General features: G+C 39.3%; 1 protein-coding gene across 1 annotated transcript; it reads right to left on the reverse strand.

Moving 5' to 3' along the window:
• Positions 1 to 15,038: 15,038 nt before the first annotated feature.
• On the reverse strand, positions 15,039 to 17,242 carry LOC148293852 (monooxygenase 3-like). The gene is made up of 4 exons (XM_088254621.1): positions 17,161 to 17,242; positions 16,215 to 16,459; positions 15,720 to 15,782; positions 15,039 to 15,330 (listed from the first exon to the last, which is right to left on the reverse strand). Exons 2-4 carry the CDS (start codon positions 16,424 to 16,426, stop codon positions 15,039 to 15,041), a joined length of 567 nt encoding a protein of 188 aa, XP_088110747.1. The 5' UTR covers positions 16,427 to 16,459; positions 17,161 to 17,242.
• Between the last annotated feature and the right edge of the window lie 1,334 nt (positions 17,243 to 18,576).

The following is an 18,576-nucleotide window of genomic DNA, read 5'->3' on the forward strand; positions in this document are numbered from 1 at the left end:
AGCCCTTGCGCCAAGTCTTGCAGAAGCCAAAAACGTCAGGCAAATTAATCGAATGGGCCATCGGGCTTGGGGAGTTTGACATCCATTATCAACCAGACCTGCCGAAAAGGGCCAAGCTGTGGCTGACTTCATCTTTAAATTCACATTGCCATTGGCAAATGAACTCAAGCCCAAGCCATCTGTTGTGAAATTATTACAAGCGCACAATCTGCACAAGTAATATAGAGATAAGTGAAGTGACGTTCCCATGTAGACTGTAATTTCCTTTTAATTACCAATTATGATTAATGCAGAAGTTCATTTGAACAATTAATTAGTAAGATTGATGGATTTAATTTAACTAAAACAGTTATGAAAAATAACAATTTAATTAACGATGGAAAATCAAGTTTGATGAGACACTAGAGCATCCATAACCAATTCTACTTAATTCTTATGGCCAATTAACCCTAATTAATGCCCATGTTGACAATTGGTTTCTCCTAATTCATTCGATATCCCCTCTCAGGCTCAACCAAAAGTATTCTTAATTAACAACCCATTCTCTCTCAAGCAACAGATTTAGAAAATCAAGAACCTATTAAGTTCTATGAAAACCTGCAAGAAAACTGCATGAGTCATGTTAGTCCCTCTCGGGTACTCATTCAAGACATGGTATTTGTTACAAGAAGCAAACACCAAACATCTCCTCTCGGTCTCCACTTGGATCATCAAATCAATTAAATATTGGCCGGATATTCAAAGCATTAAGAACAGTAAGAAATACTCAACATGGAATAGTCATCATAAATTAATATAACTATAAAAATTAAGTATTCATGGTTAGGCTACATCGTAGCCCTAGCAAGGAAAATTAGTTCATGACAAAAGAAAAGATAAACAAGAGAATCGTTGTCATAAAATTGATTTGGCAGATGGATTTGATCTTTGGATTCTCCACAGCAACACCTTCGTAAGCTCCAAAAGCATTGCAGCAGCAACTCTTGGCTCTCTCTCTGATATATTTGTGGGTGTATTGAAATATGGTGAAAAAGTATATGGTGTAAGATGGTCCCCTATAGAGAGAGCTTAGGGTGACCTTATATAGTGTAAAACAACTAAACCCTACTGATAAAAGGTCTAGAAAAACTCTCCTAAAGCAAAACAAAATCCCAAACAATGAAGGAAACAAACTAAGAAAGAATCCTTCTTTGACTTGGAAACATGCCAGCCAAATTGCATGCACGTTTTGGGATTGTTCCACTTCCTAGAAAATTTTGGAAAATATGAGAAATGTAGCTTGATCTCTAAGCTTTCCAAGCATATATCACACGCCACTAGAAAAATCGGAAAGGTCTTCATTCAAAAAGTCAATTTTCACTTGAAATCCTTCCAAGAGCGCATAATAGCTGAAAATAAGAAAAGTAAGGTAATAATGCCCTTTTTAATTAACTTTCTCAACAAAAATCAAATATAAGAGGTATTAAAATATAGGAAATAATTCACTTATCAGCATCCCCATCACTCCCGAGCCCACCCCCAACCGAAGGACTATTCGACCCAAAGATCCCTTTTTGGATGTTTCACGTCGATGGTTCATCCAATCAGAAGCGCACGGAGTCGGCCTAGTCTTGACAACACCAGAAAGAATGACCATCGAATACGCCGTCCGTTTTCAATTCAAGGCCTCCAACAATGAAGCCGAGTATGAATCCCTCATAGGCGGCCTTCGGCTTGCCAAAGATATGGGTGCCAAACAGATCAACATCTGCAGCGACTCAAAACTCTTTGTCAATCAGATTACCACCGAATTTGAGGCAAAGGACAAGTCGATGGCGACTTACTTAACACAAGCCCACCAATTGCTCAAACAATTCAATGCCTATCAAATTCAGGAAAGATCCGAGAACAGCCATGCCGATGCTCTTTCACAACTAGCATCGACCATTGACGACTGAGTCGGGTGGCGTGTACCGATCGAAGTACTTGCTCAACCTAGCACAACTGAAGTTGAGGTACATGTCATTCGGTAGGACTAGGGGTGACAATTTTTGATTCGACCTGTTACACGACTCGAAACCCGCACGAAAAAAACACAAGCCGAACCAGCACAATAAATAATTGGGTAGTTTTTGGGTTAGCTCGTTATGACCCATTTATTGGACGGGTGGATTTTGGGTCAACCCGCCAACCCGCTAAAATACATGTTTAACCCGTTTATTAAATGGGTCGGGTAAATCCTTTAAAACCCAATAACTCGCTTAATTTGAAACCCTAGAAAAAAAAAAACACATCTATAATATTAATTTGATACCTATCTGAAAAATTCAATTCACACACCCGCCTCCAAACCAAACCCTTATCGCATCTCCCTCCCTTTGCGTCTCCCCCTCCCTCGTAGTCTTTCCATCTCCCTTCTTTGCTTCTCTCCCTCTCTCTTGCCTCTCTCTGTGTCTCCCCTCCCTCTAGTCTCTCTTTGCGTCTCCTCTCCCTCTGATCTCTCTCTGCGTCTCCCCTTCATCTTTGCGTCTCCCCTCTATCTCTGCGTCTCAAATATCCTACAACAAATTGGGAAATACCAGGGGTTGAGGCCTCATATTGGGATCTAGATTTGAGTCTCCCTTAACATCTCTGCATTTCTGCGATAACCTCTCAAGTATCTCCCCCCTCAATCTTACTCTCTCTTTTGTTGTTGTTTGATTTCTTTGTTTTGATGGTGTTTGTTTTCTTTGTTACTAAGAATGAGATATTTAAATAAATAATTAGAATGGGATATTTCTCTCTCTCTCTCTCTCTCTCTCTCTCTCTCTCTCTCTCTCTCTCTCTCTCTCTCTCTCTCTCTCTCTCTCTCTCTCTCTCTCTCTCTCTCTCTTTTGCTGGTGTATGTTTCTCCAAAAAAACCAATTCATCCAATGTTATTTTATGTCTCATACAGATGGATACTTTTGAAGATGGTTGTGATAGTTTTGACGGTGGAGCAGCTAGAAGTAATGCGCAAGATTCAGATCCGTCTATCAACAATGCAGTTGCTATAACTCAAGTTGGTAAGAGACGTAGAAACTCACATCACATGTATGGACTTAGTTTGAAATTCTTCCTGTCGATCCAAATAATAAGCTTTGTGCAAAGTGCATGAAATGTGGTCATAAATACCTATGTGATAGTAGATATGGTACTGGAAATTTGAAGCATCATCTTGATTCTTGTTTGAAATCTGATACTCGCGATTTGGGCCAGTTATTATTATCTAAATCTGAAGGGTCTATGATAAGAAGGTCTGCTAAGTTTGATCCTAATAAATTCCGTGAATTAATAGTGATGGCAATTATCATGCATGAATTGCCCTTTCAATTTGTTGAGTATGCTGGAATTAGAGAAGTGTTTAATTACATTTGTGCTATTATCAAATTGATATCTAAAAATACTATAAGGGCTGATGTGTTGAGTATGTAAAATAGAGAAAAGGTTAAGCTTAAGGAACTTTTGGGTTCAATTCCTGGAAGAGTTTGTTTGACATCTGATTTGTGGAGTTCTATAACCACAAATGGTTATCTTTCTCTCACTGTCCATTTTGTTGATGCTAAAAAGATTTTTGAATTTCAGTTTTATGCCTCCTCCTCATAGCGGTGTTGCATTGTGTGAAAAAATCTATATGTTGTTGACTAGTTCAGGGTTGGAAAAGAAACTTTTCTCAACGACTATGGATGCATCTTCAAATGATGCTTTTGTTATGTTGTTAAAGGAGGAGCTTAACTTGAAGAATGCACTATTAATGAATGAGAACTTTTTTCATGTTCAATGTTGTGCTCACATTCTAAACTTGATAGTGCAAGATGGGTTAAAACACATTGATGATTCATTGGGGAAAATTAGGGACAGTATTAAGTATGTTAGAGGTTCACAAGGGAGGAAACATAAATTGTTAGATTGTGTTGCACAAGTTTCTTTAGATTGTAAGAAGGGCTTGCGCCAAGATGTACCGACTTGTTTTGGGGGTGGTCAAAATTCACCGAATCCGCCAAGGAGGACTTCCTAGTGGCCGAGAATTCCTAATGGCGCAATTCCTAGCAGCCTAGAATTCTTAGCTATCGAGAATTCCTAGCAGCCAAGGTGCCTTCTCAAAAATGTCGTCGAGGTGTTTTCTTCAAAGGCCGTGGCGCCTTCTCAAAAATATGGTCGGGCGCTTCCCTTTGCAAAAGTGGTTGGGCGTATCCTTGCAAAAGTGGCCGGGCGTATCCTTGCAAAATTGGCCAAACGCTTCTTTTTGCAAAAGTGACCGGCACTTCTCAAAAAGTTGGGCTGGGCAAAACTTAAATACCTTGGTCGGCCACTCCTCTTGCAAAAAGCTGGGCCGGGGCTAATTTTCTCCTTGTGCACCCTGGCGCCCTCCTCGCAACACTTGGGCAAGCAAAGTTGGGGCGAGGGAGTTGAAGTTCGCCGAGAGGTATGTCCATCGAGTTCCCAATATTCAAATATTTTGAAAACTCAAAGATAGTTCAATGTGGGGCCAAGCCCAACATCCAAATATTTGTAGTTCCCATTCCACCCACCTTGGCGAATGGTCAGCCAACTCTAGAATTCTAAAAACTCAAAGGACACGAGGTTCCACCGAATGTCAAGATGAAATCTCGGAGGTCCAAGCCCAAGCCATAGATTCGTGCCCAAGATTTCTGGAGGTCAGTGTGCACGTGACGGAGGCCTCACAAGGACATAAATCAAGGAGGTTGATGAAGATTCAGAATTTTCCAAAACAAGAGAAAATCAAGCAACCATAATATCTCCGCTGGCGTGATCCACGACTTTAGGGGGCTTCAAAAGGAAAGAATATTGACGGAATTGATCTTTGGCCATTCAATGGCCAGCCCATGGGTTGACGAACGCCTTATATAAACGTTGCTCATCGAAGGCAGAAGACACACATCATCAGACACACAAACCTATTTTTCGTCTTGCACCTTTCCTTCCCTAGACTTAGGATTTTACTTTTCAAGCACCTAGTGTAGCAAGTTCTTCCTTTTCCTAGTGTAAGTTTAAATTCTTGCTCAATTTATATTTTCTTGTCATTTAAATTCAAGTCTATTTCAATTGCTTTACTTTTCTTTGTTATTGCATTTTAATTAAGTTTAATTTCAAGTTTAATTTAGTTTATCGTTCTTATCGCTTTTTTTCGTTCTTACCTTATTTATTGCTTTGATCTATTTGTCACACTTTAATTCTTGTCTTTATGTTAAACGCACATTTAATTTAGTTGCACGTCCTTCACTTAAAAACCTAAAAATCACAAAAACATCCATATGAAGCTTAACCATCCTCGAGCCCGAGGATGTGAAAGAACCTAGGCCAAGAGGAGGTTCCTTGCTTGGTCGATCAATCACTTGATTAAAAGTCAGAAGCGCAACATATCCATCTACTCACATTCCATTCAAGCCCAAATTTGTGACTTGGTGGTGGCATGCCCCGCACTCAAAAGAAGAAGGACCAAAAGTTCCTTCCATCGGCCGCCTCGACTGAAAATAGGGAAACACCACTAGATGGAACTCCACATTTCTTATGATTAGCACTGCACTTTATATCAATGAGCATTTTTGCATTTGCAATTAAGTGATTCTAATTGCAAGCATTCTCTATCTCAAGATGAGTGGGAAAAATTAGAAAAACTTAGCAAGTTTCTTAAGGTGTTTTATGATGTGACTTGCTTGTTTTCTGGAACTAAATACACTGCTGCAAAGTTGTATTTTCACCAAGTGTTTGTGGTGGAAGATACGTTAAGAAAGGCAAAGATTGATTTAGATGATTTCATGAGATCTGTGGCAACTCAAATGATGGAAAAGTTTGATAAGTATTGGAAAGAGTATAGTTTGATCCTTGCAATTGTTGTGATATTGGATCCTAGTATAAACTTCAGTTTGTTGAATTTTGTTATAAAAGGTTGTACGGTGCAAACTCCCAAGAAATGGCTAAAGTTCATGATATGTTGATTTCTCTCTTTGATTTGTACATGCAAATACATTCTAAATTTGAATTAGTTGCTGGTACATCAAGTACTTCAAATGGTGTTCCTTCTCATGTTGATGACATGGTTTCTAAGGAATGCATGGATGTTATGAACGTAAAAAGCTATTTATTTTATTCATAATACATCAAATTTCAGTTTACATTTGACTATGTGCTAATATTAATGTTGTTATATTATTAGGAATTTGATACCTTTGAAAGTGAGGAGTCTGTTGGAAAAATGGCTCACCTAAAGGATACAAGTAGGTTTTGGCGCTCAAAGGGAGAATTTGAAACTGCCTAAAAGCGACCGGTCGCTGGGAAGTTACGACCGGTCGCTTATGGGCAGATTCGAGGTCTGGAGCTAAACCAAGGAGCGACCGGTCGCCAGTTCTTTGCAACCGGTCGCAGGAAGCATGAGCGACCGGTCGCGTGACATTTGCGACCGGTCGTTTAGAAGCAGAATTCAAAGTCTGGAGGGAAACTTCTGGTGACCGGTCGCCCATTCCTGACGACCGGTCGCTCCAGTCGTGCTGTGACGTTTCCTTACGTGTTTTCAACTGTGTTTTCGATGGCTATCGCTTTCCACATGATTTCAGAGGCTTAGTGGGTCACTTCTGAGTTAAATGAATGTTGACTACCTACTGGATAAGTTGGGAGAGCACTCATGGCTAGTTGGTTATCTTATTTCAAAGAGATCACTCTCCATTTTCTGGTGTAAGTGGGAGGTGGCTGAGTGGGATATCATTTACCTACTTGATCTGACATTTAGTCTAAGTGGTGACTAAAGGAAGGAACGTGGAGGACAAAGATTGTGTCTTATCTTATGTCCATTGGCTTGTGTAGGAAATGGGGTGAAGTAAGATCACACAAGAGGAGAAAACAAGTTGGATAATTAGGAAGTGGCTGAAGCAGAAGTTTAGTTGAGCTTCTTGGGAGAGTTTCAGAAAAACCAAGGGGAGAGCAAGAGAGTTCTCTAAGTGTATCAAGGTGTTGAGCAAGGGTGTGAGAGAAACAGATTGTGAGGGTAGTGTTCTAAGGGGGTTTTCTTTGTAAAACCAAAGTTGTAACATATCTTCATTAGTGAAATTTCTCAAGGTGATCACCAAAGAGGATGTAGGCAATTTGCTGAACCTCTATAAACACTTGTGTCATTTGTGCTTGGTTAATTTCTGTGTGTGTGTGTAAGACTCATCCATCATTGAGTTCTTTGTTCAAAGTCCATCAACAACAAGATCTTAAAAGGGCAGTGAGTTAGTCATTCTAATTCTCAACAAGTGGTATCAGAGCTGTGTTTGGCAGCTGGAGCTAGTTCTTCTCTTGGAGTGCTAGTGTGTTGAAGATGGCAAGTGACATGGAAGCTGAGAGTGGTAGCAGTTCACAGCATCTGAAGCCACCACAGGCAGCAAGCATGAAGGTGGAGTTAAAGCCTTTCACAGGGAAGGAGAACTTCACTCTTTGGCAACGAAGGATGAAGTCAGCTCTTACACAACAACAACTCCATGTTGTGTTGGTTGGCAAGGAGAAGAAGCCAGCAGGCATGACGGATGATGAGTGGGGAGTTCTTGACAAGTTAGCCAGAGGAGCTATCGAAAACTATCTCTCCGATGAGGTGCTCATCAACGTGATAAAGGATACAGCGAAGCAAACATGGGAGAAGCTCGAAGAGATGTTTGCAGGGAAATCGTTGTCCAACAAACTCTTCCTCAAGGAAGAACTCCTAAATCTTAAGATGGAGGAGGGAGGAAATCTAATGGAACATCTAAGTAGTTTCAATAGATGTGTTGCTGACTTGCAGAGAATGGATGTGAATTATAGTTCGGAGGATAAGGCTCTTATGTTGTTGACATCCTTACCTTCGTCCTATAAACACTTCCGAACCACTCTTATGTTCGGAAAGGTTACTCTTGATTTTGAGCATGTGGTGCAAGACATCATGACACACCATAGGATGACTCAACGTTCGGGAGAAAACTCTCAAGGCGAAGGTCTAGTTGCAAAGACCGGAGAGAGAGGCCGTTCAAAGAAGCGTGAAGGCAAGAAAGGCAATAGAGGAAGGTCCAAATCCAAGGCGAAAGATGGTTGTTTCGAATGTGGGTCAAAGGAGCATTGGAAAAAGAATTGCCCCATATGAAAGGAGAAGAAGAACAAAGGGAAGAATGCAGCAAACACAGCTGAGGATGTCACGGAAAGTGATGGTGAGCTTTTGTGTGTTAATAGCAATGTTAAAACAAATGCATTGGCTAATTCTTCAAGGTGTTCCTCTTCCGATTGGATTTTGGATTCCGGATGCTCATATCATATGTGCTCAAACAAGGAGTGGTTTGACACGTATGAGAAAGAAGATAGCAGTGAAGTGATGATGGGGGATGGCTCAATGTGTAGAGTCAAAGGAACCGGTACAATCAAGGTGAAGATGCATGATGGGGCTATTAGGACGCTTGGAATGGTAAGGCACATTCCAAAGTTGCGTAAGAATCTCATTTCCCTTGGAACTCTTGATAAGAATGGTTATTCATTCAAAGCAAATGGAGGGAAACTCATAGTCTCAAAAGGTTCACTTGTGATTATGAAGGGTGAGATTCAACCTAACTGTCTATATAGGTTGTGTGGTACAACAATCATAGGTGGAGCAGCTGTATCTACAAGCAAGGACTCGGAAGATGAAACTCAGCTTTGGCATTTGAGGCTAGGGCACATGAGTGAGAGGGGCATGCAGGAACTACACAACAGAAAATTGTTGAAAGGTGTTCAAAGTTGCAAGCTTGAGTTCTGCAGATTTTGTACCATGGGAAAGCAATCAAAAATAGCTTTCAAGCAGTGAAACAAAGAGGAAGAAAGCACGGGTGTGCTAGATTATATTCACATGGATGTATGGGGGCCATCACCGGTTAAATCGAAGGGTGGAGCTCGCTATTTCGTGACTTTCTTGGATGATTTTTCCAGGAAGGTTTGGGTCTACTTCATGAAGGAGAAATCTGAGGTCTTCACCAAATTCAAAGAGTGGAAGGCGGAAGTAGAGAACCTAACCGGAAGAAAGATCAAGATCCTAAAGAGTGACAATGGTGGTGAATATAAGGACAACAAGTTCCTTGAGTTTTGCAAAAGTGAAGGCATTAAGAGGCACTTTACCGTGAAGAAGACACCCCAACAAAATGGAGCTGCGGAGAGGATGAACCGAACTCTCATGGAGCGTGAGAGATGTATGAGAATTCATGCAGGGTTGCCCGAATCTTTTTGGGCAGAAACGGTTAACCACGCTGCCTATTTGGTTAACCGATCGCCTTCAAGAAATCTTGAGTTCAAATGTGCAGAGGAGGTATGGTCTAATAAGTCAATCGATTATTCGAATCTTAAGGTGTTTGGGTGCAGTGCATATGCACTTATTCCTAGTGATGAAAGATCCAAGTTGAAGCCAAAGTCTCTTGAATGCATTTTCATTGGATTTGAGAGTGGTGTGAAGGGCTACAAGCTGTGGGATCCAGTGAACCACAAGAAGATACTCAGCAGAAATGTTGTGTTTGATGAGAAGACCATACCTATGAACAAAGTCAAGAATTCAGAGGCAAATGAGGATGTTGTTGAGAAAGAAACAACCATTGAAGTTCCACTCAAGAAGGTGTCAAGAAAGACTTCACGGAAACAGCCAACTGAAGATGTTCAGGAGGAGGTGGAGTCTGACATTGAAGAGGAAGAAGCTGGGCAGCATCAACAACACACTCAAGAAGAAGAAGAAGAGGCTCAAAAACAGGTGGAGCCATCATCTATAGCTCGGTCCAGGCCCAAGAGAACCATCAAACCACCTCAAAGGTTTGGATGGGAGACGGATGCAGTTCACTATGCCCTAAATGCTAGTGAAGAAGAACCAACCACGTTCCAAGAAGCTGTTGAGAACAAGGAACGGGAAAGTTGGATGGAAGCTATGATGCAAGAGATGGAATCTCTACACCAAAACTCAGTTTGGGAGTTAGTTCCTAAACCCAAAGGTCGCAAGGTTATTGGCTGCAAATGGGTGTTTAGGAAGAAAGAAGAAATGCATGAGAAAGGTGCCACCTTATTCAAAGCTCGGTTGGTGGCAAAAGGATTCTTGCAAAAGGAGGGAGTTGATTATGATGAAATCTTCTCTCCGGTGGTGAAACATACTTCTATACGACTACTACTCTCCATAGTAGCACAAGAGGACATGGAGGTGGAGCAAATGGATGTGAAGACTGCTTTCCTTCATGGTGAATTGGAGGAAGACATCTACATGAGCCAACCTCAAGGGTTCATTGAAGCAGGGAAGGAGAATCTGGTTTGCAGGTTGAAGAAGTCTTTGTATGGGCTGAAGCAATCTCCAAGGCAGTGGAACAAGTGCTTCGATTCTTACATGATGAAGATTGGGTATAGAAGATGTGAATCTGACTGTTGTGTTTACTCTCATGCATTCAAGGATGGTAACTTCATCCTTCTGCTTCTTTATGTTGATGACATGCTAATTGCATGTAAGGACATGTCAAAAATCCAGAATTTGAAGACATTGCTTGGAAGGGAATTTGACATGAAGGATCTTGGTGCTGCACAAAAGATCCTAGGAATGGAGATAAGGAGAGACAGAAATGAAGGCAAGTTGTGGCTGTCACAAAGCAAGTACATTTCCAAGGTACTTGAAAGGTTCAATATGATGGATTGCAAGCCGGTGTCTACTCCTTTGGCGGAGCATTTTAAGCTAAGTGCAAAAGAATGTCCTTCTACGAATGTGGAGAAGGAGGAAATGAGTAAAGTTCCATATGCAAGCTTGGTAGGGTGTCTCATGTATGCAATGGTGTGCACACGCCCCGACTTAGCCCAAGCCGTTAGTGTGGTGTCAAGGTATATGGCGAATCCTGGAAGGCAACATTGGACAGCAGCAAAATGGATTCTCAGGTACTTGAAGGGCACCAAAAGGCTTGGGATATTGTTTGAAAGACAACAAGGAAATGCATGTGTGTCGGGGTATGTAGATTCTGATTATGCAGGAGATTTAGACAAGAGGAGATCCACCACAGGATATGTCTTCACTTGTGGTGGAGGACCGATTAGTTGGAGAGCGGTGTTACAATCGGTTAGTGCCTTCTCTACTACGGAAGTGGAGTATATGGCTTTAACGGAAGCTTCAAAAGAAGCGGTATGGCTGAAGAGATTGGCAAAGGAATTCGGGATAGCTCAAGACTTGGTGGTGATTCAAAGTGACAGTCAAAGTGCTATATGTTTAGTGAAGAATCAAGTGTTCCATGGAAGGTCCAAACACATTGATGTGAGATACCACCGGATAAGGGATTGGGTGAATGATGGAGACATCACTATAATGAAGGTTCATACAAAGGAGAACGCTTCAGATTGTCTAACAAAGCCAGTCACAACAGCAAAGTTCAAGCATTGTTTGAGCTTGCTCAATCTTGTTACATGCTAAAGATTGAGGTGGAGTTCTTGAGAGTTATCAGGACGATTCTCAAGACATTACAGATGTCCTAGAAGGCAATGATGTCCACAAGGAGTATTAGGCTCGCCATGGTGGAGATTGTTGGAAAAATGGCTCACCTAAAGGATACAAGTAGGTTTTGGCGCTCAAAGGGAGAATTTGAAACTGCCTAAAAGCGACCGGTCGCTGGGAAGTTACGACCGGTCGCTTATGGGCAGATTCGAGGTCTGGAGCTAAACCAAGGAGCGACCGGTCGCCAGTTCTTTGCGACCGGTCGCAGGAAGCATGAGCGATCGGTCGCGTGACATTTGCGACCGGTCGTTTAGAAGCAGAATTCAAAGTCTGGAGGGAAACTTCTGGCGACCGGTCGCCCATTCCTGACGACCGGTCGCTCCAGTCTTGCTGTGACGTTTCCTTACGTGTTTTCAACTGTGTTTTCGATGGCTATCGCTTTCCACATGATTTCAGAGGCTTAGTGGGTCACTTCTGAGTTAAATGAATGTTGACTACCTGCTGGATAAGTTGGGAGAGCACTCATGGCTAGTTGGTTATCTTATTTCAAAGAGATCACTCTCCATTTTCTGGTGTAAGTGGGAGGTGGCTGAGTGGGATATCATTTACCTACTTGATCTGACATTTAGTCTAAGTGGTGACTAAAGGAAGGAACGTGGAGGACAAAGATTGTGTCTTATCTTATGTCCATTGGCTTGTGTAGGAAATGGGGTGAAGTAAGATAACACAAGAGGAGAAAACAAGTTGGATAATTAGGAAGTGGCTGAAGCAGAAGTTTAGTTGAGCTTCTTGGGAGAGTTTCAGAAAAACCAAGGGGAGAGCAAGAGAGTTCTCTAAGTGTATCAAGGTGTTGAGCAAGGGTGTGAGAGAAACAGATTGTGAGGGTAGTGTTCTAAGGGGGTTTTCTTTGTAAAACCAAAGTTGTAACATATCTTCATTAGTGAAATTTCTCAAGGTGATCACCAAAGAGGATGTAGGCAATTTGCTGAACCTCTATAAACACTTGTGTCATTTGTGCTTGGTTAATTTCTGTGTGTGTGTGTAAGACTCATCCATCATTGAGTTCTTTGTTCAAAGTCCATCAACAACAAGATCTTAAAAGGGCAGTGAGTTAGTCATTCTAATTCTCAACAGAGTCTACCACTTCTTGCCAAAAGTCTCAGCTACAATTGTATTTGGATGAGCCTAAAGTAGACAGGAAGATAAATTTGAATGTTCTTGATTTTTGGAAAGCAAACCAATTTTGATATCATGAACTATGTATTTTGGCTCGTGATGTACTATCTATTCCAATATCTACAGTTGCTTCTAAGGCATCATTTAGTGTTGGTGGTAGAGTGCTTGATCAGTATCGTAGTGCTCTCAAACCTGAAAATGTTTAGGCACTTATTTGTACACAAGACTGGATATGTGGTGAACAAGGTCTATTTCCCATCATCTTATTTATTTATTTTTGTTTCTTTTTATGATATCCTGTAGTCATATGGTTTGAATTGCAAAAAATTCCACTTTAGCACCAAACTTGGAAGAATTGACTAAGGATATTTGCAAGATAGACATGAATCCCTCCCAATCTGTTGAGTGTTCAAATACCATGAATGTTGGTGGCTGAATATTATTGGAGTCGGGAATGTCATTTGTATTTTATGTTGTAATTTAATCAAAATTTTATGTTTGATTTGTAGTGAACTGATAAATTTGTAATTGAAGTTTTTAAATTTCAGTGTGATTTTGGAAAGTTTATAACTGGGCTATTTTCATAAAAAAAGAAATAGAAAATTTTAGATTTTAAGCAGGTTATTAAATAGGTTACTAAGCAAGTTCCCAATTTGTGACCTAACTCAACCTGTTTAGTAAACGGGTTACGCGGGTCATGTCGTGTCAACCCATTTTTCAACGGGTCGTGTTTGGTTTGGAATTCTTGACACGTTTAATAAATGGGTCGTGTACGGGTTCAGGACTCTTGAAACTTTTAAAAGTCTTACACAACATGAACCCGACTCGACACGACACGACCCATTGCCAGCCTTACACAGGACCCCAACTGGATGAATCCCATCTATGCCTACACCAAAAGGACTATTCGACCCAAAGATCCATCTTTGGACGCTTCACGTCGATGGTTCATCCAATCAGCAACACATGTAGCCGACTTAGTCCTGACAACACCGAATTGAATGACCATTGAATACGCCATCCATTTTCAATTCAAGGCCTCTAATGTATGCACATTACCCACTTTCAGTGACCAAAATGCATGTTTTGGTTACCAAATTGTAAGCCATGGTGACCAAATTGTAAGTCGTTTAGTGACCAAAGTTGTGGTTACTAATAGCATTTTTATTAGTGACCACACAGGGATAGTCACTAATTCGTTGTGTTGTAGTGATCCATACTTAAGAATGGTCACTAAATAGAATTTGTGACGAGCTTCTAGAGACCACTAGTGACCACCAATATTTGGACACTAATTGCATTCAGTGACAAAAATTGGTAGTTTATGTGACCAAGTGGCTGGCCACTAATACCTGTTTTTCTTGTAGTGGTTTGGATAAAATAACTCGGGATTTAGCTAAAATTTGAGAATTGAAGAGGAGAAATTAAAAATTTCATTGTTTGGCAACTGCAGCATGAAACTTATTAAATGATGTGAGGAAAACATTGTGGAAATTCCAGATCGAGATTCCCGAGTTTAATTTTTGCCAAAAGAGGCGTCATTTCGCAATTTCTATTAAGCATGAATTTGTTTTTCACTATAATTTTTGTCATTTACAAAATTTGACAAACATAAATTCAAACACTCATTTCAATTTCTTGCAATTGCAAATTTCAGTGTTTGGATTTATGTACATCGAATTTTGTAAATGACAGAATTTTATAAATGACATTATGGAAATTGTGAAATGTAGCATATTTTGGTGGAAATTAAAGTCGGGAATTTGATGCCCCAATTTCCACGATTTTTTCCGCACGTCATTTAATAAATTCCGCGCTTAAGTTGTCAAACAAGAATTGTCAATTTTTCCTCTTAAATTTCCAACTTTTAGCTAAATTCCGAGTTATTTTCCCTCATCCAAACGAAGGGTGATGGAAATCTAAATTCCGTCATTTTAGAATTCTATGTAATTTTAAATTCCTTCATCCAAAAGGAGGGTGAAAGTATTTATTGCTAGAAAATTTTAACGATGAAGATCTAAATTCCACCATTTAAGAATTCTATTGTTCTCTAAAAAACCCTAAAAACAATAGCCACGGAGGACCCGATTCCACAAGCATTGATTGCCGTCCTTTTTTTTTTTCAACATTGTGTTAGAAGTGCTTTTCAATTATCAAAAGTTTTGATGAGAGGGAGATTTGAATTTGAGAATTTTTAATAATAATTGAAAGAAAAAAAAACTTTTGATGAGAGGCAGGATTGAATTTGAGATTTTTTTTTCTTCAATTTATTGGCAATCATCCAGAATACAATCCTGAAAAAAAAAAAATCTCAAATTCAAATCTCCCTCTCATCAATTTTTTTTTTCTTTCAATTATTATTAAAAAACAAAACACAAGCGTTGATATTCTTTTCTCCTATGAGATCTTCAACAAAAGAAGAGAACTTTGGGAAGGTCTATTTGTACCCCAACTTTTTTTCACGGTTAAACATGTTAAACTTGGGGCCATTTTTACACCCTAACTTAGTCTTTATGTAACAAATGCATTTGAAAAAAGATCGAACCTTTGTTTTGATCTTGGTTCCGTCTTCCATGTGAAGGACAACAATGGATGATGAGCCTTGTGGCTGGGTTACAATGGAGCTGATCCTACAAGAGAAACGGAAGGCATCCTTTGGCAATTCCTCTGCCAGAGACTCCAATAGGACATGACGATGCACTCCTCTCAGTTCTTGACTCACTTCAGTCCTGCACAAATACCAGTTATTACCACTGCAAGACAAACTTTTTTTTCTTTTTTTCTGTTTTGAAAACTGAAACGAAGTTTACAACGAAGATCCTCTTAGGACCTTTCTTGGATAAAAGATTAGCTGTCATATTTGCCTCTCTGAAAATTTGTTTAATTACCACCACTGTAAAATCTTGCAGTCGACTGCAAAGACAAACTATATATGCTCATTGCTCTATTTCTTTTTTTTCTTTTTTCTTTTGATATTATTTTATAATCTTTTTTATTTATTTAATTTTTTCCCCAACTATCTCATATTAGGTCTGATCCATGATGTTATGAGACTTGTTTTGAACCTAAATCATAGGGTTGCATCGTTCAATAGATAAATATATTGAGGAGTGGTTACCTGCCCATTTTGGTGAAGGAGACTTCTTCAGTTTGTCGGGTATCAATATTTGTGATGTATCCCCTATTAAACGGTAAGTAAACAATGTAAAAGTAATTAAATGTAATTGAGGGTCTATTTGGAAATTCTTCATGAAGAACTACAAGCACTACAAGCGTTTTTTGACTGTTAAAAAGCACTTCTAAACTGCATTTGATAGATCAATTAAAAGTATTCATGGATCATAAAAGTTATTTATAAAGAAGCACCTAGCAACTGATTCTTCAAGAAGTACTTTCAAGTGATTTTTCGTGAAGCACTTTCAAGTGATTTTGCTTCTGATTTTCCATGAAGCACTTCCAAGTAATTTTCCATGAAGAAGCAATTGGGTTTTAAACTAAAATTTTGATGTTTTTATATAAAAGCGTTTTTAACAAAAGCGCTTATGAGAAGTGCTTCTTATAAAAGCAGTTACAACGGGTTGTGAATCATATATATAAAAAATGCGGCAATTACCTTTTGCAAGGAGCATAAAGGGAGGTGAGCTTGTGGGAAATTCCAAGGGCATCAAGGGCAAACCAAGCATTAGGGAAGAGGTTTAGTCCTGCACCTGAGGTTCGCAGTGCATCTGATTTCTCTAACACCAAAGCTTCAACTCCTACTCTCTTCAACGCCACCGCTGTTGCCAATCCTGCTATTCCTGCCCCAACAATAACCACGTCCTCCATTTCTCTACCTCCCTCACTCAACTTGAATGCATACTGCAACAAGAATACATACATACAGACAGTTCGGACAATACAATGCGAAATGTCTCTCAAATAAACTTATAATTTAAATCATGTAACACTTGAAATTTTGTGTAACACTTCACTAGATCTATGGACAAGGTGGATCATGTAAACTGAATTAGCAGACTGTTCATACAAATTTGTCCCATCTAATCCCTACAACACCTTATAACTTATCCCTCCTAATCCTAAAATGAAAAATCATTCACATCTACATTCATTTCCACACCAATTTAGTGAGTAATCCAATCCAATCCTAAACCTTACCAAAATTTTCTACTCTTTCCGAAACCTTAGTTACATATTCTATCTAGTCGGGCTAGAGTTTTTCGAATGATTTGTGAAAGCAAGGGAGTTTGGTACTTCAAGCGTTGGTCCAATTGTTTTTTTTATTCCATCAAGCAGTCCCCTATTAGTTGTAGTGCCTTATTCTTCAATCACCTCCTAATTGAGCAATCAGATAGATTAGTTCATAATTAAAAAGTAAAGCAACGAGCGTAAACCCCAAATTTATTGATTTTTTTGGGGTTCATTTCGACATCTTATCAGAATGCAAAAGAGTATGTTAAGTGATTATGTTCGGGTAGCTACAAAGATCAAAATTTAATCATGAAATCTTTCTACACATGTAAATTTTGCATAATATATTATTAAAAAGACATAAGGCGTACCAGTTTGGGTGGATGATTTTCACTAGATGACTCCACCTTTGTAATCAAGATATATTTTATATTTCAGGCAGGCATTTGAGACAAGCTCTGAAAGTGGCTGATCATTATAATTAATGTGTATTTATACAATGAAAAGTTCCAAATTATTAATTGACATTATTACAACAAATTAACAAAGTATTATTCTTCTAATTCTTTGACAATATTACAAGAAATTAACAAAGTATTATTCTTCGACATTGTTACAAGAAATTAACTTATTATCTACCTGTGAAAAAAAACAAACAAACAAAGTATTAACACATTTTTCAGTAACTAAAAGATGGGCGACAAGTGGAAAGGGAATATTCTTTAGGTCAACTGATTACCCTAATTAATCCTATTTAATTCAGGAAATTATCTTTGATTTAAGATGAGAGTATCTCCCCAGATCAAGGATGAGATTTCCATCAAATCTCCTTGATTAATTCCAAGCTCCTATTTATGGGTAAGAATAATCCTAAACAAATAAGGATTATTCTTCACACTCTAGCCCACAAGGAGTCTATAAATACATGACTACACAACACACAAGGGGGAATTCTGAAACCCTACACAAAAAGCTCTCTTTCTCTCATGCTACTTGTGACTCTTTCATCATCACGGCTCCAGTCATCGGAGGGCCTTCGGCCAACACCCCCCGAGTGTGGTCTATTTACTCCAACCTTTTTCACAAGGATCGAGGAAGAAGAGAGAGAAGGAAGCTTGAAGGGCGAAGAATCAACCCGCAAATATTCCCCGTGCATAAATTTGCTCAAATATAAGTCTTTTTTATGAAAATTAAAAAAAGAAAAAAGAAAAAAGAAAAAAGAGAAAGATCCCTTGCAAGATAACTGCTTCCCATCCCAAACTTGCGATTGGCAACAAGAGGAAAGGTTTCCTCATTATTTAGGGACATTCGAACTTGCGATTTCTTCTAATATTGAAGAGAGAAGTCTAATAGATTAAGAGTGAGTTGAGATTCCACACCAAAATCAATTGGCAATGAGGATAGTAACCCAACTCCTTATAAACCTTCAAGGTCAGCCTATAGCATGTGTGAGTTGGGCGACTGCACAAGGGGCCTACAATTAGGGGCCTCCAAAACTTTTTAGCCCAGCTACAAAAGAAATAAATAATGCCCTTGGCATATTCAGGCTTCCCTCTTTCAAAAGAAAATAGGTGTTTTCATTAAATTGGGCAACCCAATCTAAATTAACTTTTATTTTTAATTACAAAAAAATGTCAAATATTATTATAAATATTTTTTCTTCCCAAACCTGTTTAGCAACGTGTTTTTGCCTCCCGACTCTTCTCCTTTCTCCCTCTAAGACTCCCAAATCTCTATCTCTCTCTTCCAAATTTCTTTTTCAATTTCATCAACCCTATGTTTGGATA

The sequence above is a fragment of the Prunus avium genome, chromosome 6 (assembly GCF_965620075.1).
Source record: "Prunus avium chromosome 6, drPruAviu1.hap1.1, whole genome shotgun sequence".
Classification (NCBI taxonomy): domain Eukaryota; kingdom Viridiplantae; phylum Streptophyta; class Magnoliopsida; order Rosales; family Rosaceae; genus Prunus; species Prunus avium.